The 21,396-nt window shown below is 47.2% G+C and overlaps 1 protein-coding gene across 2 annotated transcripts in view; it reads left to right on the top strand.

Annotated features, from left to right (window-relative positions):
- The window catches only part of METTL1 (methyltransferase 1, tRNA methylguanosine), a 67,279-nt gene extending 62,161 nt beyond the window's left edge, over positions 1 to 5,118 (top strand). For both annotated transcript variants that reach the window (XM_069758605.1, XM_069758604.1), the window contains exon 6: positions 313 to 5,118. In XM_069758605.1, coding sequence (XP_069614706.1) covers positions 313 to 447 — 135 coding nt within the window. In that variant the 3' untranslated portion in view covers positions 448 to 5,118. The remainder of the gene's footprint in view (positions 1 to 312) is intronic.
- Positions 5,119 to 21,396: the final 16,278 nt, after the last annotated feature.

Below are 21,396 nucleotides of genomic sequence, written 5' to 3'. Positions count from 1 at the left end.
CACAGGACTACTGACGTGGCCGCTGAACTAGGGTCCTTCGAATTGGTTCAATCATCACTAGTAACGAAGGTGGAAATATAGTAACTTCATCCCCATTGTGTGATCTAGAAGAAATACAGATCAGTAAGGGAATTGGCCTGTACACAAGTGTTTTATAAGACCAACAGCTTCTATGGAAAAACATCATTGTGACAATGCCATAAATGTACAATATAACGTGAGCAGATATTTGCGATGTCCGTATTATGCCCAGTGTTTGTCGTGAGTCCTACTGACATAATGTAAACCTGCTGCTTCTTGTCGTGTCTGCAGGCAGATGACCTCATCATTGATAAACTGGGCACAGCGACGGAAGAAGGAAAGAAGGTTCAACGTAACAAAGGGCAGAACTTCCTGGCTGTGTTCCGCCGTGTAGAAAACAGCACTTTCCGAAATCAAGATTCTTAGCTGTGGTGTAAGAATAGGTCGTTCTTCTTAAAAAGACTGTGACTCCCCTAAAATTCATCTACTCGTCCTGAACCAGCAGAAGCATTAAGATTTTTGGGCCAAGCTGGAGAATGATGAATTTGCCTCCATAAGCAGGAGCCCACCACTCCCTGCTGTCCGGAGCCGACTTACAAGTCCTGTCTGCTGAGGATCTTCTGTGACTTACAGATATCTGTGGGTTTGAGGTTCTACAAAGCAAAATATAATTGTATTAAGCGTTTTCTTTTTTTTTTCGTTTAATGGATTCTTATATTTGCCGACACTTCCAGCATTTAAGTGTGTAGCATTCCTTAAAGAAGGACAGTGATGATAGCCAGTGCTATATCGGCAATGTAATTTTTTTTTTTATATATATATATATATATATATATATATATATATGCACCTGACCTGATTTAATATATTTTTTTTTTTGCAATAAATCAGTTGTGGAAAGTTTAATATTCAAAAATAAGTCAAGTTGTGTGACGGAAGAAGTTTCTAGAGTCAACTCGATCCTTTTATTTATTTATTTTTTTTGTGTGTAGTGCAGGCCGATGTTTCACACGTGCCCATAGACCTGTATGGGTCTAGCACATGGAAGACAGCAGTGAGCGATCATTATTTTTAGACATCTTTTCCAAATAGTAAAAAGGGCCACAAAAAAACATGGTGATATAGAAAATGCAAAGCACAGCCGAGGGGGAAGGTGCACAGTCGATAGGTGCCCAAACCTTGATATATAGAAAACAAGTGACTAGCACACTCCTAGGGATTGTGATGCAAAATGGAGGGGTTTATTTACATACAAAGTCACAAACGTTTCGGTCAACTCTAGACCTTCATCAGTGTGCTAAGTACACCTGTATGTAAGGTAGAGCCCCAAATGGAATGTAAATAAATGGCATCAAAAAATATAACTGGTAAACTCGAACCAGGACAAACAAATTGGAGATGTCTAATGGAAAGGGTTAAGCCAAGGGGAGGGGAGAAAACCCTTATAGCTAAAGAGCTATGACGCAAATCAGCGCACAGGAGAGGCCAAACTCCGCGGTGTCCACCGCCAGGAGGAGTGTCATTGTTTTCTATACAAAAAAACATGTTGAGACAAAAAAGCACATTAAGGCTAGGTTCACATTGCGTTAGCGGACTGCCACTAACGGAATCCGTTACATAGAGCCACTAACGCAATGTAACGCACCCATTGAATGCAATGTATCTAACGCATCGCTAACGTATGCCATTTTTGGCATACGTTAGCGATGTCCCGTTATTTTCTAACGGACCTTGAATGCTGCTTGCAGCGTTTTTGGGTCCGTTCTCGCTAGCGCAGATCAGGCATCTGCGTTAGCGGAATCGCTAAACGCAATCCCTTTTTGTACATTGCGTCAGCGCATTCCGTTAGCGTATGCGCTAAACGGATTGCACGAACGCAATGTGAACCTAGCCTTGGGGTAAGTTCACACTGGGCGTTTTTGCTGCGTTTTTTTCTGCAGCAAAACCTGATTTCTTAGCAGGAAAGAAGCTGCGTCAGAAACGCATGTTTTGGTTCGTTTTTATTTGCGTTTTGGTGCAATTTTTTTTCACACGTTTTTGGGGCTATCTTGTGTCTCTTTGTGCATGCTAATAAAGTTGTGTGCCCCCAGAGGAAAAAAAAAAACTACTTCCTGCAGAACCATACCTCTAGGTCCTTTAAAAAGCTGGCAATTCTTATGCCGCATACAGTAAAATCACACTGACAGGATAGAATAGATATATACACAGATATATAGATGTCAGTCAGATACACACACACACACTGCTCAAAAAAATAAAGGGAACACTGAAATACCACATCCTAGATATTACTGAATGAAATATTTCAGTTGCAAATCTTTATTCATTACATAGTGGAATGTGTTGAGAACAATAAAACATAAAAATGATCAATGTAAATCAAAATGAATATCCCATTGGGGTCTGGATTTGGAATGATACTCAAAATCAAAGTGGAAAATCAAATTACAGGTTGATCCAACTTCAGTGGAAATACCTCAAGAAGGAAATGATGCTTAGTAGTGTGTGTGTGTGTGGCCTCCACGTGCCTGTATGACCTCCCTACAATGCCTGGACATGGTCCTGATGAGGCGGAGTATGGTCTCCTGAGGGATCTCATCCCAGACCTGGACTAAAGCATCCGCCAACTCCTGGACAGTGTGTGGTGCAATGTGACGTTGGTGCATGGTGCGAGACATGATGTCCCAGATGTGTTCAATCGGATTCAGGTCTGGGGAACGGGCAGGCCAGTCCATAGCTTCAATGCCTTCATCTTGCAGGAACTGCTGACCAGGAAATAGGAAATAATTCAGCTCACCCTTATGATGGTATTCTCACAGCCCATGAGAATTTTAATCCGAGCACTTAAACGTCTCTGCTTGACGCCAGGTACTTGTGTATGAAAATGAAGGTATCCAGCTCAGGAAATAAAATCAAAAGTCTTTATATGGACAAGTTAAAAAATAAGCTGCTTGACAAACCGGTGCATACCGAAGGAAGGGCTGTCTTGAGTAAATGGACGCGTTTCGAACACATATAGTGTTCTTAGTCCTCAGTTGCTGCTGACACACACCAGCCACTTGAGGTCTGGCATTGTCCTGCATTAGGAGGAACCCAGGGCCAACCGTTCCAGCTTATGGTCTCACAAGGGGTCTGAGGATCTCATATCGGTACCTAATGGCAGTCAGGCTACTTCTGGCGAGCACATGGAGGGCTGTGCGGCCCTCCAAAGAAACGCCACCGCACATCATTACTGACCCACTGCCAAACCGGTCATGCTGAAGGATGTTGCAGGCAGCAGATCGCTCTCCGGTGTCTCCAGACTCTGTCACCTCTGTCACATGTGCTCAGTGTGAACCTGTTTTTATCTGTGAAGAGCACAGGGCACCAGTGGTGAACTTGCCAATCCCGGTGTTCTGTGGCAAATGCCAGTCGTCCTGCATGGTGTTGGGCTGTGAGCACAACCCCATCTGTGGACCTCGGGCACTCAGACCATCCTCATGGAGTCTGTTTCTAACCGTTTGTGCAGACACATTCACATTTGTGACCTGCTGGAGGTCATTTTGCAGTGCTCTGTTAGTGCTTCTCTTTTTCCTCCTTGCACAAAGGCTGAGGTAGCGGTCCTGCTGCTGGGTTGGTGCCCTCCTACGGCCCCCTCCACATCTACTGGGGTACTGGCCTGTCTCCTGGTTGCGCCTCCAGCCTCTGGATACTACGCTGACAGACACAGCAAACCTACTTGCCACAGCTCGCATTGATGTGCCATCCTGGATGAGCTGCACTACCTGAGCCACTTAAGTGGGTTGTAGAGTCCGTCTCATGCTACCACTAGTGTGAAAGCACAACCAACATTCAAAAGTGACCAAAACATCAGCCAGAAAGCATTGGTACTGAGATGTGGTCTGTGGTCCCCACCTGCAGAACCACTCCTTTATTGAGTGTGTCTTGATAATTGCTAATAATTTCTATCTGTTGTCTATTCCATTTGCACAACAGCATGTGAAATTGATTGTCAAACAGTGTTGCTTCCTAAGTGGACAGTTTGATCTCACAGAAGTTTGATTTACTTGGAATTAAATTCCGCTGTTTAGGTGTTCGCTTTAGTTTTTTGAGCAGTGTGTAAGTATGTGTGTGTATGTATGTATGTATATGTATATATATGTATATATGTGTATATGTATGTATATATGTGTATATGTGTACGAAAAAAAGCCAACCAGCACTCCCAATGTGAACACGTGCAAGCTGTATCATATAGATAAAAAAACAGCAGCACATGTACATGAATCTAGGCCATGTGAAAACACAGATAAATATTCAATATGAATTATACTTCTCAAAAATATATTTTCACAAATTTAAAAAAAAATTTTTTTTCATAAAACTTAGTTATAGATGAAATGAAGCGCATAAATCGGCAATTCATGTGTGCCCATCAACCACAGCACGGTGATCTCCCTCTGATGGGTCCTACTCTACCATGCATGCCACTCTTGGGCCACCAGCCTACAACTCTGGACAAAACATGTCACTCTGGGCTAAACCTACAATTTATGGGCAGTAGAGTTGATTACCGCCACCTGCAAGGTCAATGGGAGGAGTGCAAGATCAGTCTGGATGCAGCCACATCCATATGTTAAATAGAGAAAAAAAGCCAACCAGCACTCCTAACGTGAATACGTGCAAGCTGTATCGTATAGAAAAAAAAACCCAGCAGCACATGTACATGAATCTAGGCCATGTGAAAACACAAATATTCAATATGAATTATACTTCTCCAAAATATTTTTTCACAAAAAATTATTTTCATAAAACTTAGTTATAGATGAAATGAAGATTCTTAGCGCATAAATTGGCCAATTCATGTGTGCCCATCAACCAATTAGTGTGTGTGTGTGTATATATATATTATATTGCATAGATTGAAGCAAAGCCTGCAATTCATCTGCCGTGTACTGTAAAATCACAGCAGGAGCTGACATGATTGAAGATTTGGATTACACACAGTAAATACATATAGAATGGGTAGATATACAGATGTCTGTGACAAATACAATTAGTGCACGGTGTGTGCAGCTTACTGTACATGTATTTAATTATTAAAAGATTATTTTTCTGAAAAAAAAATGGTGTGGGCTCCCATGTAATTTTCGTTACCAGCATAGGGAAAGCCGATGTTTATAGCCTGGGAAAGGGGTAATACACATGGAGCTTCCCAGGCTATTCATATCAGCTCACAGCTGTATACTTAGCGCACGGTGCAGAGGCGAAGTGAAATTCTCCTGGTGAACTCGCCTCTGCACCGTGCGACTTTCTCACGGTGCTAGCGGGGATCTCACCGAGCTCACTGTAGTTCAGCCCGGCTGGGAATGGAGCCTCAGTGACCGAAGGTAACCTTGTTAACGTCACTGACGTTGCACTCCCCGCAGCTCATTCATCAGTGGTTCTCAGCCTGGACGGTCGCATCTTGGCACCGCGAAAAACGCCCAGTGTGAACTTTACTCTAACTGCCAAAGGTTTGAGATGAATCAAACAGGAAGCGACCAGGAAGCCATTATCTTTCAGTACTGTTGTATTCCAGAACTGTAACCTCCCTGAGGCCCAGAAGTACATTGTGTTCAGTGTTTAGAAACATAGCCGAGGTAATGGAGGCTGAGACCCGATCACCAGTGAACAAGTGGAAACATCAAGACGGGCCAAGAAATATCTAAAGAGAGATTTTTCAGTTTTATGGACTGATGAGTTGATTGACTCTTGACGGACCAGATGGATAGATAAATAATGGGTACAGACCTTCACCTCAACTCAGTGACCAGTAAGGTAGCAGTGGGCTACGTGAAGGGTTGGTACAGTATTATTAAAGATAAACTAGATGGGCATTTTCAAGTTGAAGATGGACTCTTACTGTCAAGTTTTTAGAAGGCACTTCCTTCAAGCAGTGGTACAGAAAGAAATCTGCATCTTTCAAAAAATTTTTTATTTTTTTTCATGCAGTACAATGCTTTATCACATGCAACAAAATACTCCACTGCTTGGTTGCCAGTAAGAAACTGAAAGACTCCATGGGTAGAAGTCTCATGGCTGTCATTGAAGAGGGGAGGGTACCTACATTGGCCGTCTTTGCTGCCGGCCACGGCTCCTGCGCAGGCGCTGGGCCTCTGACCATTCCCGGTGCCTGGGCACTGCAGTACTTTGCTCTGCCTTCATAAGGGCAGATAAAGTACGCCTGCGCAGGAGCTGCGGCAGGAAGACAAGAAGACAAGTCATTGTATGAAGATGGGAGGCGCTGGACCCAGACCGCGACGCCCCTGGGTGAGTATAATCTAACTTATTTTTCTTTCCGAATGCTGTAGATAAGCCCCTGATGCCGGTGGCCCTAGCTTATAGGCCAATTTTGGGGTGACAGATTCCCTTTAATGGATGACAATTAAAAAAAAATTGAGATGGGAATATTAGTCTTTTTTATTTAGTTGCATGATAATAATGCAATCATTTATATTTTCCTAAGGAAGACAGAAGACAGAACCCCACTTCTTCTGAAACATTCAGGTTTATAAACCTTTTGGATTGACCAACATCACGGTAGTTGTTCAGTAATAAAATTACTCATCAAAATTACAAATTACCTATTAATTGTAACCTGTGTACAGCCATATCCAGATAATATATTTGCAATATGGCATCCTCCACACGGTTGTATACTTGTCATGCGGTATGACACCTATATGTGATTCTAGCTCAATGGAAGCAATTGTTTTTATTCTTGGATTTCAGGTATTTTTGTTAAAGGGACACTGTCACCTGAATTTGGAGGGAACAATCTTCAGCCATGGAGGCGGGGTTTTGGGGTTTTTGATTCACCCTTTCCTTACCCGCTGGCTGCATGCTGGCTGCAATATTGGATTGAAGTTCATTCTCTGTCCTCCGTAGTATATGCCTGCACAAGGTAATCTTGCCTTGAACAGGCGTGTACTATGGAGGACAGAGAATGAACTTCAATCCAATATTGCAGCCAGCATGCAGCCAGCGGGTAAGGAAAGGGTGAATCAAAAACCCCAAAACCCCGCCTCCATGGCTAAAGATTGTTCCCTCCAAATTCAGGTGACAGTGTCCCTTTAAGTAGGGGACTTTCTGCATCTCAGTATTTGGCTTCTGGTATCTCCTATGTTATGGTGCACATACTAAAGGAAAAGTATTGATTGATCCCTTATAGTGATGAGCGAATATACTCGTTACTCGAGATTTCTCGAGCACGCTCGGGGGTCCTCCGAGTATTTTTTAGTGCTCGGAGATTTAGTTTTCCTCACCTCGGCTGAATGATTTACATCTGTTAGCCAGCATAAGTACATGTGGGGGTTGCCTGGTTGCTAGGGAATCCCCACATGTACAGGTCCTTCTCAATAAATTAGCATATAGTGTTAAATTTCATTATTTACCATAATGTAATGATTACAATTAAACTTTCATATATTATAGATTCATTATCCACCAACTGAAATTTGTCAGGTCTTTTATTGTTTTAATACTGATGATTTTGGCATACAACTCCTGATAACCCAAAAAACCTGTCTCAATAAATTAGCATATCAAGAAAAGGTTCTCTAAACGACCTATTACCCTAATCTTCTGAATCAACTAATTAACTCTAAAGGTACCTTCACACATAACGATATTGTTAACGATATCGTTGCTATTTGTGACGTAGCAACGATATCGTTAATGAAATCGTTATGTGTGACAGCGACCAACGATCAGGCCCCTGCTGGGAGAACGTTGGTCGCTGAATAAAGTCCAGAACTTTATTTCGTCGCTGGACTCCCTGGAGACATCGCTGGATCGGCGTGTGTGACACCGATCCAGCGATGTCTTCACTGGTAACCAGGGTAAACATCGGGTAACTAAGCGCAGGGCCGCGCTTAGTAACCCGATGTTTACCCTGGTTACCATGCTAAAAGTAAAAAAAAACAAACACTAGATACTTACCTACCGCTGTCTGTCTTCCAGCGCTGCGCTCTGCACTCCTCCTGTACTGGCTGTGAGCCGGAAAGCAGAGCGGTGACGTCACCGCTCTGCTTTCCGGCTCCCAGACAGTACAGGAGGAGAGCAGAGAAGCAGAGCGCAGCGCTGGAGGACAGACGGCTGTAGGTAAGTATCTAGTGTTTGTTTTTTTTTACTTTTAGCATGGTAACCAGGGTAAACATCGGGTTACTAAGCGCGGCCCTGCGCTTAGTTACCCGATGTTTACCCTGGTTACCGGCATCGTTGGTCGCTGGAGAGCGGTCTGTGTGACAGCTCTCCAGCGACCAAACAGCGACGCTGCAGCGATTCGGATCGTTGTCGGTATCGCTGCAGCGTCGCTAAATGTGAAGGGGCCTTAAACACATGCAAAAGATACCTGAGGCTTTTATAAACTCCCTGCCTGGTTCATTACTCAAAACCCCCATCATGGGTAAGACTAGCGACCTGACAGATGTCAAGAAGGCCATCATTGACACCCTCAAGCAAGAGGGTAAGACCCAGAAAGAAATTTCTCAACAAATAGGCTGTTCCCAGAGTGCTGTATCAAGGCACCTCAATGGTAAGTCTGTTGGAAGGAAACAATGTGGCAGAAAACGCTGTACAACGAGAAGAGAAGACCGGACCCTGAGGAAGATTGTGGAGAAGGACCGATTCCAGACCTTGGGGAACCTGAGGAAGCAGTGGACTGAGTCTGGTGTGGAAACATCCAGAGCCACCGTGCACAGGCGTGTGCAGGAAATGGGCTACAGGTGCCGCATTCCCCAGGTAAAGCCACTTTTGAACCATAAACAGCGGCAGAGGCGCCTGACCTGGGCTACAGAGAAGCAGCACTGGACTGTTGCTAAGTGGTCCCAAGTACTTTTTTCTGATGAAAGCAAATTTTGCATGTCATTCGGAAATCAAGGTGCCAGAGTCTGGAGGAAGACTGGGGAGAAGGAAATGCCAAAATGCCTGAAGTCCAGTGTCAAGTACCCACAGTCAGTGATGGTGTGGGGTGCCATGTCAGCTGCTGGTGTTGGTCCACTGTGTTTCATCAAGGGCAGGGTCAATGCAGCTAGCTATCAGGAGATTTTGGAGCACTTCATGCTTCCATCGGCTGAAATGCTTTATGGAGATGAAGATTTCATTTTTCAGCATGACCTGGCACCTGCTCACAGTGCCAAAACCACTGGTAAATGGTTTACTGACCATGGTATTACTGTGCTCAATTGGCCTGCCAACTCTCCTGACCTGAACCCCATAGAGAATCTGTGGGATATTGTGAAGAGAAAGTTGAGAGACGCAAGGCCCAACACTCTGGATGAGCTTAAGGCCGCTATTGAAGCATCCTGGGCCTCCATAACATCTCAGCAGTGTCACAGGCTGATTGCCTCCATGCCACGCCGCATTGAAGCAGTCATTTCTGCCAAAGGATTCCCGACCAAGTATTGAGTGCATAACTGAACATTATTATTTGATGGTTTTTTTGTTTGTTATTAAAAAACACTTTTATTTGATTGGATGGGTGAAATATGCTAATTTATTGAGACAGGTTTTTTGGGTTATCAGGAGTTGTATGCCAAAATCATCAGTATTAAAACAATAAAAGACCTGACAAATTTCAGTTGGTGGATAATGAATCTATAATATATGAAAGTTTAATTGTAATCATTACATTATGGTAAATAATGAAATTTAACACTATATGCTAATTTTTGGAGAAGGACCTGTAATCAAGCTGGCTAACGGATGTAAATCACTCAGCTGAGGTAGGGAAAACTAAATCTCCGAGCGCTAAAAAATACTCGGAGGACACCCGAGCATGCTCGAGAAATCTCGAGTAACGAGTATATTCGCTCATCACTAATCCCATACCATTTAGGTGGATAATATATTGAATTGAAAGGATATGTTATTTTGCATTCGATGCACCAGATGGTGTCGTTGAGGCTGACTAAGGACACTGACTATTTCCGCAGGTTATTTTCAGTCACCTAGAACAGGTGTTATAGTAATCAGAATTTTTTTTTCTGTAACTTTTGACTTGAAAACATGAAGCTTGCTTTCAATCTGTGTAGTATTTCATTTATTTTATTTTTTGTTACAGCAGTGACCAGAGCCAACTCCTATCTTTGCTGTTTGTTCACTTACGTGCCACTTAAATTACACGATTGCTGGTACACACACCCACCATTGTCCAATATACACTTGCTATGTGATCCACAGGTGCCCATGGGTTGTAGCGGCAGCTGGGGGCCTACTCGAAGCCCCCATTGCTGTCCTCTTCTTCCTCTGAAGTCCATCCTGTGGCTGAGCTTCATATGAGGGTGTCAATTGCACTATACACTACAATACTGTATCATCGTACTATATATTTCATATGATTGCAGGTTCAAGTCCCCGAAGGGGAATAAAGTGGTAAAAAAAATATATCAATTTTAAAAAACCTCACTCCCTTTCTTTGTTATAAAATATTAAGAATATTTGGTAGCACTGTGTCTGTTAAAGTGTGATTGATCAAAACATAAATGAAATTAACCTTTACCAAAAATTTTATTTTTTGGTTTCTGCAGCTCCTTTAAAAAAAAATCTAAAAAAAACAGTGATCAAAACAACATATGTACCCTAAAATAGTATTAAAAACATCAGCTCAATATGCAAAAAACAAGATTTCACTTTATTGAAGGAAAAGCATCTGAGCAGCAGACTCAATGGTAATACATTTTTATTTTTTAATAAGATTTTTCGCTTTAAGAAAAGTGGACCCCCCAAGAGTTTCCTGTTATGTAAAATGATAAAATCAGATTGTACCATCTCCGTTGTGCTTCTAGTCTGTATTTTGGCTGTTATCGCTGATCACTGAGCTCAACAGAATGGATGTGAAGAATTACAGCATGAACCCATTACACAGTTCCATATTTTCATGTGTACTGTTGCAATTTCCTCGAATTCAGACCACATTTCCCATTATACCTAAGGCTTCTTTCACACTAGCGTCGGAATCTCCCCGTCGCAATGCGTCGGGGAGAGATTCTGACGCTAGCGTTTGCTGCATTGCACAATGGGTGCAGCAGATGCATTTTTCCGGCGCATCCGCTGCCCCATTGTAAGGTGCGGGGAGGTGGGGGCGGAGTTCCGGCCGCGCATGCGCGGTCGGAAAAAGCGGTCCGTCAAGAGAAAAAAAACGTTACATGTAGCGTTTTTTGCTCCCGACGGTCCGCCAAAGCACGACGCATCCGTCGCAAGACGGATGCGAAGTGTGGCAATCCGTCGCAAATGCGTCATCAATAGAAGTCTATGGGGAAAAAACGCATCCTGCAAGCACTTTTGCAGGATGCGTTTTTTCTGCAAAACGACGCATTGTGACGGATTAAAAAAAACGCTAGTGTGAAAGTACCCTAACACTTTGCAGAGGGTGTGAAGTCTCACGACATCGCTCTTCTCCTAGGTAACAGCAGCCAGTTATAGATCCTTAACACAGAACCGCTGTCCCCAATGTCACATTTCATTGTACGCTATGTGGTGTATGGACGTATCTTTGCTCATATCTGTATTAGGGTACGTGCACATGTTGCGGATTCTCTGCGGATCCGCAGCGTTTTTTGAGGTGCAGAAATACTGCAGATCCGCAATTGATTTACAGTAAATCAATGAGAGAAAAAAATGCTGTGCACACTTTGCGGAAAATCCGCTGCGGTTTAAAAGAAGTAGCATGTCACTTCTGTTTTGTAAATCTGCAGAGTTTTTGTACCCATTCCATTATAGAAAACCGCAGGGGTAAAAACCGCAGCAAATCCGCACAAAAAACGCTGCGGAACTGCACAAAAAACACGACAAATCCGCAGGTTCTGCCAGGAGAGGCAGAATCCGCACCAGAAATTCCTACGCCTAATCCACAACATGTGCACATAGCCTTAGTCTGAACAGAAACTACGCTGATTTAAGAAATAGTTGAAAAGATAAACATTGTTGGCCATAACTAACTGCAGGTCAGCAGAGCACAAAATGGACCTGCGCTATTATCGCTTGATATTAGTAATGTAAGAGGGTAACCGGGGACGAGGTCGTGTGCTTCTCCCTTGATTAGAAAAACTGTTATAACCCGTGTATACATAAGTGTTTTATATTGCATAGAACGTTATAGTCACGTGGTTAATGTATTGCTAAAATATGAGGATGACTCGGTGTTTTGATAAATGTATTAGATGAAGGAAAAGGATAAGATTAGTACATAGGTTAATATCTATAATATAACGCTGGGAGCGTCACTCTGTCCGAAGCCTCGATAGACTGCGCAAGCGCAAGCGCCGGCGCAGTCTGGGCCTCACAGAGCGACGCTCCCGGGAGATCGCGGTGTGCGTTCACACTGAACGCACACCGCAATCTCCCCCGCAGAAGCAGGGACCGCCAGGAGGGTGAGTATCGGACATATTCACCTGTCCCCGTTCCATCGCTGAGCGGCGCCATCTTCCCGGTCTCCTCGGCCTGTGGCCTTCAGTTCAGAGGGCGCGATGACGCGCATGCGCGCCGGCGCCGCCCTCTGACTGAAAAGTCACAGGCCGAGGAGACCGGGAAGTTGGCGCCGCTCAGCGATGGAACGGGGACAGGTGAATATAGTAAGTGCTGGGGGGCCTGAGCTGGCGGCGATACCGGCACCTGACCCCCACAGCGCGCCGGTGTCCCCGCCTGCTAAGGCCCCCCAGCACTCGGCGCCGAGCGGGTCAGAGGCAGGATGGAGCAGCAGGATGGAGCAGCAGGATGGGGACGCAGGATGGGGACGCAGGATGGGGACGCAGGATGGAGCAGCAGGATGGAGCAGCAGGATGGGGACGCAGGATGGAGCAGCAGGATGGGGACGCAGGATGGAGCAGCAGGATGGGGACGCAGGATGGAGCAGCAGGATGGGGACGCAGGATGGAGCAGCAGGATGGGGACGCAGGATGGAGCAGCACATAAGGATGGGGACACGGGATGGAGCAGCACATAAGGATGGGGACAAGGGATGGAGCAGCAGGATGGGGACGCAGGATGGAGCAGCACATAAGGATGGGGACACGGGATGGAGCAGCACATAAGGATGGGGACAAGGGATGGAGCAGCAGGATGGGGACGCAGGATGGAGCAGCACATACGGATGGGGACACGGGATAGAGCAGCACATAAGGATGGGGACACGGGATGGAGCAGCAGGATGGGGACGCAGGATGGAGCAGCACATAAGGATGGGGACACGGGATGGAGCAGCAGGATGGGGACGCAGGATGGAGCAGCACATAAGGATGGGGACACGGGATGGAGCAGCACATAAGGATGGGGACACAGGATGGAGCAGCAGGATGGGGACGCAGGATGGAGCAGCACATAAGGATGGGGACACGGGATGGAGCAGCACATAAGGATGGGGACGCAGGATGGAGCAGCACATAAGGATGGGGACGCAGGATGGGAGCAGCACATAAGGATGGGGACGCGGGATGGAGCAGCACATAAGGATGGGGACGCAGGATGGAGCAGCACATAAGGATGGGGACGCAGGATGGAGCAGCACATAAGGATGGGGACGCAGGATGAAGCAGCACATAAGGATGGGGACGCGGGATGGAGCAGCACATAAGGATGGGGACGCGGGATGGAGCAGCACATAAGGATGGGGACGCGGGATGGAGCAGCACATAAGGATGGGGACGCGGGATGGAGCAGCACATAAGGATGGGGACGCGGGATGGAGCAGCACATAAGGATGGGGACGCGGGATGGAGCAGCACATAAGGATGGGGACGCGGGATGGAGCAGCACATAAGGATGGGGACGCGGGATGGAGCAGCACATAAGGATGGGGACGCGGGATGGAGCAGCACATAAGGATGGGGACGCGGGATGCAGCAGCACATAAGGATGGGAACGCGGGATGGAGCAGCACATAAGGATGGGGACGCGGGATGGAGCAGCACATAAGGATGGGGACGCAGGATGGAGCAGCACATAAGGATGGGGACGCAGGATGGAGCAGCACATAAGGATGGGGACGCAGGATGGAGCAGCACATAAGGATGGGGACGCAGGATGGAGCAGCACATAAGGATGGGGACGCAGGATGGAGCAGCACATAAGGATGGGGACGCAGGATGGAGCAGCACATAAGGATGGGGACGCAGGATGGAGCAGCACATAAGGATGGGGACGCAGGATGCAGCAGCACATAAGGATGGGGACGCAGGATGGAGCAGCACATAAGGATGGGGACGCAGGATGGAGCAGCACATAAGGATGGGGACGCAGGATGGAGCAGCGCATGACAGGATGGGGACGCAGGATGGAGCAGCGCATGACAGGATGGGGACGCAGGATGGAGCAGCGCATGACAGGATGGGGACGCATGATGGAGCAGCGCATGACAGGATGGGGACGCAGGATGGAGCAGCGCATGACAGGATGGGGACGCAGGATGGAGCAGCGCATGACAGGATGGGGACGCAGGATGGGAGCAGCGCATGACATGATGGGGACGCAGGATGGGAGCAGCGCATGACAGGATGGGGACGCATGATGGAGCAGCGCATGACAGGAAGGGGAACGCAGGATGGAGCAGCGCATGACAGGATGGGGACGCAGGATGGAGCAGCGCATGACAGGATGGGGACGCAGGATGGAGCAGCACATGACAGGATGGGGACGCAGGATGGGAGCAGCGCATGACAGGATGGGGACGCAGGATGGAGCAGCACATGACAGGATGGGGACGCAGGATGGAGCAGCGCATGACAGGAAGGGGAACGCAGGATGGAGCAGCGCATGACAGGATGGGGACGCAGGATGGAGCAGCACATACCAGGATGGAGACAATATACCAATATAAATGCTCGCCACCCGGGCGTAGAACGGGTTTAATAGCTAGTCTATAATATAACGCTGGGAGCGTCACTCTGTCCGAAGCCTTTATAGACTGCACAAGCGCCGGCGCAGTCTGGGCCTCACAGAGTGACGCTCCCAGGAGATCGCGGTATGCGTAAACACTGAACGCACACCGCGATCTCCACCGGAGAGTCAGGGACCGCCAGGAGGGTGAGTACAGTATATTCACCTGTCCCCCGTTCCAGCGCTGCGTGCGGCTCCGTCTCCCGGGTCCTCTGCTGTGACGTTCCCAGTTCAGAGGGCGCGATGACGCGCTTAATGCGCGCCGGCGCCGCCCTCTGACTGAACAGTCACAGCCAGAGGAGCCGGAAGATGGCGGCGCGCAGCGCTGGAGCGGGACAGACAGTTGAGTATAGCAAGTGCTGGGGGCCTGACCTAGCGGTTACTCCGGCACCTGACCCCCACAGCGCGCCGGTGTCCCCGCCTGCTCAGGCCATCAGCACTCGGTGCCCAGCAACGATAGGTGAGTATGGTTTTTTTTTTTTTTTTTTATATATACAGTGGGGCAAAAAAGTATTTAGTCAGTCAGCAATAGTGCAAGTTCCACCACTTAAAAAGATGAGAGGCGTCTGTAATTTACATCATAGGTAGACCTCAACTATGGGAGACAAACTGAGAAAAAAAATCCAGAAAATCACATTGTCTGTTTTTTTAACATTTTATTTGCATATTATGGTGGAAAATAAGTATTTGGTCAGAAACAAAATTTTATCTCAATACTTTGTAATATATCCTTTGTTGGCAATGACAGAGGTCAAACGTTTTCTGTAAGTCTTCACAAGGTTGCCACACACTGTTGTTGGTATGTTGGCCCATTCCTCCATGCAGATCTCCTCTAGAGCAGTGATATTTTTGGCTTTTCGCTTGGCAACACGGACTTTCAACTCCCTCCAAAGGTTTTCTATAGGGTTGAGATCTGGAGACTGGCTAGGCCACTCCAGGACCTTGAAATGCTTCTTACGAAGCCACTCCTTCGTTGCCCTGGCGGTGTGCTTTGGATCATTGTCATGTTGAAAGACCCAGCCACGTTTCATCTTCAATGCCCTTGCTGATGGAAGGAGGTTTGCACTCAAAATCTCATGATACATGGCCCCATTCATTCTTTCATGTACCCGGATCAGTCGTCCTGGCCCCTTTGCAGAGAAACAGCCCCAAAGCATGATGTTTCCACCACCATGCTTTACAGTAGGTATGGTGTTTGATGGATGCAACTCAGTATTCTTTTTCCTCCAAACACGTCAATTTGTGTTTCTACCAAACAGTTCCAGTTTGGTTTCATCAGACCATAGGACATTCTCCCAAAACTCCTCTGGATCATCCAAATGCTCTCTAGCAAACTTCAGACGGGCCCGGACATGTACTGGCTTAAGCAGTGGGACACGTCTGGCACTGCAGGATCTGAGTCCATGGTGGCGTAGTGTGTTACTTATGGTAGGCCTTGTTACATTGGTCCCAGCTCTCTGCAGTTCATTCACTAGGTCCCCCCGCGTGGTTCTGGGATTTTTGCTCACCGTTCTTGTGATCATTCTGACCCCACGGGGTGGGATTTTGCGTGGAGCCCCAGATCGAGGGAGATTATCAGTGGTCTTGTATGTCTTCCATTTTCTAATTATTGCTCCCACTGTTGATTTCTTCACTCCAAGCTGGTTGGCTATTACAGATTCAGTCTTCCCAGCCTGGTGCAGGGCTACAATTTTGTTTCTGGTGTCCTTTGACAGCTCTTTGGTCTTCACCATAGTGGAGTTTGGAGTCAGACTGTTTGAGGGTGTGCACAGGTGTCTTTTTATCCTGATAACAAGTTTAAACAGGTGCCATTACTACAGGTAATGAGTGGAGGAAAGAGGAGACTCTTAAAGAAGAAGTTACAGGTCTGTGAGAGCCAGAAATCTTGATTGTTTGTTTCTGACCAAATACTTATTTTCCACCATAATATGCAAATAAAATGTTAAAAAAAACAGACAATGTGATTTTCTGGATTTTTTTTTTCTCAGTTTGTCTCCCATAGTTGAGGTCTACCTATGATGTAAATTACAGACGCCTCTCATCTTTTTAAGTGGTGGAACTTGCACTATTGCTGACTGACTAAATACTTTTTTGCCCCACTGTATATGGCAGCAGCATATGGGGCATATACCATGGAGCATTTTATGGGGGGCATATAATACAATGGTGGCGCAGGATGGGAGCAGCACATGACAGAACGGGCGCAGGATGGCAGCAGTACATGACAGAACGGGCGCAGGATGGCAGCAGCATATGACAGAACGGGCGCAGGATGGCAGCAGCACATGACAGACGGGCGCAGGATGGGAGCAGCACATGACAGAACAGGCGCAGGATGGGAGCAGCACATGACAGAACGGGCGCAGGATGGGAGCAGCACATGACAGAACGGGGGCGCAGGATGGAGCAGCACATGACAGAACAGGGGCGCACGATGGGAGCAGCACATGACAGAACGAGGGCACAGGATGGCAGCAGCACATGACAGAACAGGGGCGCAGGATGGGAGCAGCACATGACAGAACGGGGGCGCAGGATGGCAGCAGCACATGACAGAACGGGCACAGGATGGGAGCAGCACATGACAGAACAGGGGAGCAGGATGGGAGCAGCACATGAAAGAACGGGGGCGCAGGATGGCAGCAGCACATGACAGAACAGGGGCGCAGGATGGCAGCAGCACATGACAGAACGGGCGCAGGATGGGAGCAGCACATGACAGAACGGGCGCAGGATGGTAGCAGCACATGACAGAACGGGGGCGCAGGATGGAGCAGCACATGACAACGGGCGCAGGATGGGAGCAGCACATGACAGAATGGGGGCACAGGATGGCAGCAGCATATCACAGAACGGGGGCGCAGGATGGGAGCAGCACATGACAGAACGGGGGCGCAGGATGGCAGCAGCACATGACAGAACAGGGGCGCAGGATGGGAGCAGCACATGAAAGAACGGGGGTGCAGGATGGGAGCAGCACATGAAAGAACGGGGGCGCAGGATGGCAGCAGCACATGACAGAAGGGGGGCGCAGGATGGGAGCAGCACATGACAGAACAGGGGCTGTTATGAAAGGCAATTCAGTACCACAATGGACATAGCGGTCAGAGCACATACAGTGATCTGACAATAACCCAAAATCATAGAACGAGCTCTGAGACGTGGGAACTCTGCAGACCGCAATCCCTAATCCTCTCCAAACAACACTAGAGGCAGCCATGAATTGCGCCTAACTCTGCCTATGCAACTCGGCACAGCCTGAGAAACTAACTAGCCTGAAGATAGAAAATAAGCCTACCTTGCCTCAGAGAAATACCCCAAAGGAAAAGGCAGCCCCCCACATATGACTGTGAGTTAAGATGAAAAGACAAACGTAGAGATTAAATAGATTCAGCAAAGTGAGGCCCGACTTTCTTAACAGAGCGAGGATAGAAAAGGCAACTTTGCGGTCTACACAAAACCCTAAAGAAAACCACGCAAAGGGGGCAAAAAGACCCTCCGTAACGAACTAACGGCACGGAGGTACACCCTTTGCGTCCCAGAGCTTCCAGCAACAAAATAGACAAGCTGGACAGAAAAAATAGCAAACAAATAGCAAAGAAGAACTTAGCTATGCAGAGCAGCAGGCCACAGGAATGATCCAGGGAAAAGCAAGTCCAACACTGGAACATTGACAGGAAGCCAGGATCAAAGCATTAGGTGGAGTTAAGTAGAGAAGCACCTAACGACCTCACCAGATCACCTGAGGGAGGAAACTCAGAAGCCGCAGTACCACTTCCCTCCACCAACAGAAGCTCACAGAGAGAATCAGCCGAAGTACCACCTGTGACCACAGGAAGGAGCTCTGCCACAGAATTCCCAACAGTACCCCCCCCTTGAGGAGGGGTCACCGAACCCTCACCAGAGCCCCCAGGCCGACCAGGATGAGCCACATGAAAGGCACGAACAAGATCGGGAGCATGGACATCAGAGGCAAAAACCCAGGAATTATCTTCCTGAGCATAACCCTTCCATTTAACCAGATACTGGAGTTTCCGTCTAGAAACACGAGAATCCAAAATCTTCTCCACAATATACTCCAATTCCCCCTCCACCAAAACCGGGGCAGGAGGATCAACAGATGGAACCATAGGTGCCACGTATCTCCGCAACAATGACCTATGGAATACGTTATGTATGGAAAAAAGAATCTGGAAGGGTCAGACGAAAAGACACAGGATTAAGAACCTCAGAAATCCTATACGGACCAATGAAACGAGGTTTAAACTTAGGACAGGAAACCTTCATAGGAATATGACGAGAAGATAACCAAACCAGATCCCCAACACGAAGTCGGGGACCCACACGGCGTCTGCGATTAGCGAAACGTTGAGCCTTCTCCTGGGACAAGGTCAAATTGTCCACTACATGAGTCCAAATCTGCTGCAACCTGTCCACCACAGTATCCACACCAGGACAGTCCGAAGACTCAACCTGTCCTGAAGAGAAACAAGGATGGAACCCAGAATTGCAGAAAAATGGCGAAACCAAGGTAGCCGAGCTGGCCCGATTATTAAGGGCGAACTCAGCCAAAGGGGAGAAGGACACCCAGTCATCCTGATCGGCAGAAACAAAGCATCTCAGATATGTTTCCAAGGTCTGATTGGTTCGTTCGGTCTGGCCATTAGTCTGAGGATGGAAAGCCGAGGAAAAAGACAAGTCAATGCCCATCCTACCACAAAAGGCTCGCCAAAACCTTGAAACAAACTGGGAACCTCTGTCAGAAACGATATTCTCTGGAATGCCATGTAAACGAACCACATGCTGGAAGAACAATGGCACCAAATCAGAGGAGGAAGGCAATTTAGACAAGGGTACCAGATGGACCATCTTAGAAAAGCGATCACAGACCATCCAAATGACTGACATCTTTTGAGAAACGGGAAGATCAGAAATAAAATCCACAGAGATATGTGTCCAAGGCCTCTTCGGGATCGGCAAGGGCAAAAGCAACCCACTGGCACGAGAACACCAGGGCTTAGCCCGAGCACAAATCCCACAGGACTGCACAAAAGCACGCACATCCCGCGACAGAGACGGCCACCAAAAGGATCTAGCCACTAACTCTCTGGTACCAAAGATTCCAAGATGACCAGCCAACACCGAACAATGAACCTCAGAGATAACTTTATTGGTCCACCTATCAGGGACAAACAGTCTCTCCGCTGGACAACGATCAGGTTTATTAGCCTGAAATTTTTGCAGCACCCGCCGCAAATCAGGGGAGATGGCAGACACAATTACTCCTTCCTTGAGGATACCCGCCGGCTCAGACAAACCCGGAGAGTCGGGCACAAAACTCCTAGACAGAGCAACCGCCTTCACATTTTTAGTGCCCGGAAGGTACGAAATCACAAAGTCAAAACGGGCGAAAAACAGCGACCAACGAGCCTGTCTAGGATTCAACCGCTTAGCAGACTCAAGATAAGTCAAGTTCTTATGATCAGTCAATACCACCACGCGATGCTTAGCTCCTTCAAGCCAATGACGCCACTCCTCGAATGCCCACTTCATGGCCAGCAACTCTCGGTTGCCCACATCATAATTTCGCTCAGCAGGCGAAAACTTCCTGGAAAAAAAAGCGCATGGTTTCATCACTGAGCAATCAGAACCTCTCTGCGACAAAACAGCCCCTGCTCCAATCTCAGAAGCATCAACCTCGACCTGGAACGGAAGAGAAACATCTGGTTGACACAACACAGGGGCAGAAGAAAAACGACGCTTCAACTCTTGAAAAGCTTCCACAGCAGCAGAAGACCAATTGACCAAATCAGCACCCTTCTTGGTCAAATCGGTCAATGGTTTGGCAATACTAGAAAAATTGCAGATGAAGCGACGATAAAAATTAGCAAAGCCCAGGAACTTTTGCAGACTTTTCAGAGATGTCGGCTGAGTCCAATCATGGATGGCTTGGACCTTAACAGGATCCATCTCGATAGTAGAAGGGGAAAAGATGAACCCCAAAAATGAAACCTTCTGCACACCAAAGAGACACTCTGATCCCTTCACAAACAAAGAATTAGCACGCAGGACCTGAAAAACTGTTCTGACCTGCTTCACATGAGACTCCCAATCATCCGAGAAGACCAAAATGTCATCCAAGTACACAATCAGGAATTTATCCAGGTACTCTCGGAAGATGTCATGCATAAAGGACTGAAACACTGATGGAGCATTGGCAAGTCCGAATGGCATCACTAGATACTCAAAATGACCCTCGGGCGTATTAAATGCAGTTTTCCATTCATCTCCTCGCCTGATTCGCACCAGATTATACGCACCACGAAGATCTATCTTGGTGAACCAACTAGCCCCCTTAATCCGAGCAAACAAATCAGATAACAATGGCAAGGGGTACTGAAATTTAACCGTGATCTTATTTAGAAGGCGGTAATCTATACAAGGTCTCAGCGAACAATCCTTCTTGGCTACAAAAAAGAACCC

This window comes from Ranitomeya imitator, chromosome 3 (genome assembly GCF_032444005.1).
Source record: "Ranitomeya imitator isolate aRanImi1 chromosome 3, aRanImi1.pri, whole genome shotgun sequence".
NCBI lineage: Eukaryota > Metazoa > Chordata > Amphibia > Anura > Dendrobatidae > Ranitomeya > Ranitomeya imitator.
Note: the sequence above shows the minus strand (reverse complement) of the source record. Positions and strands in the feature narration are given on the sequence as shown.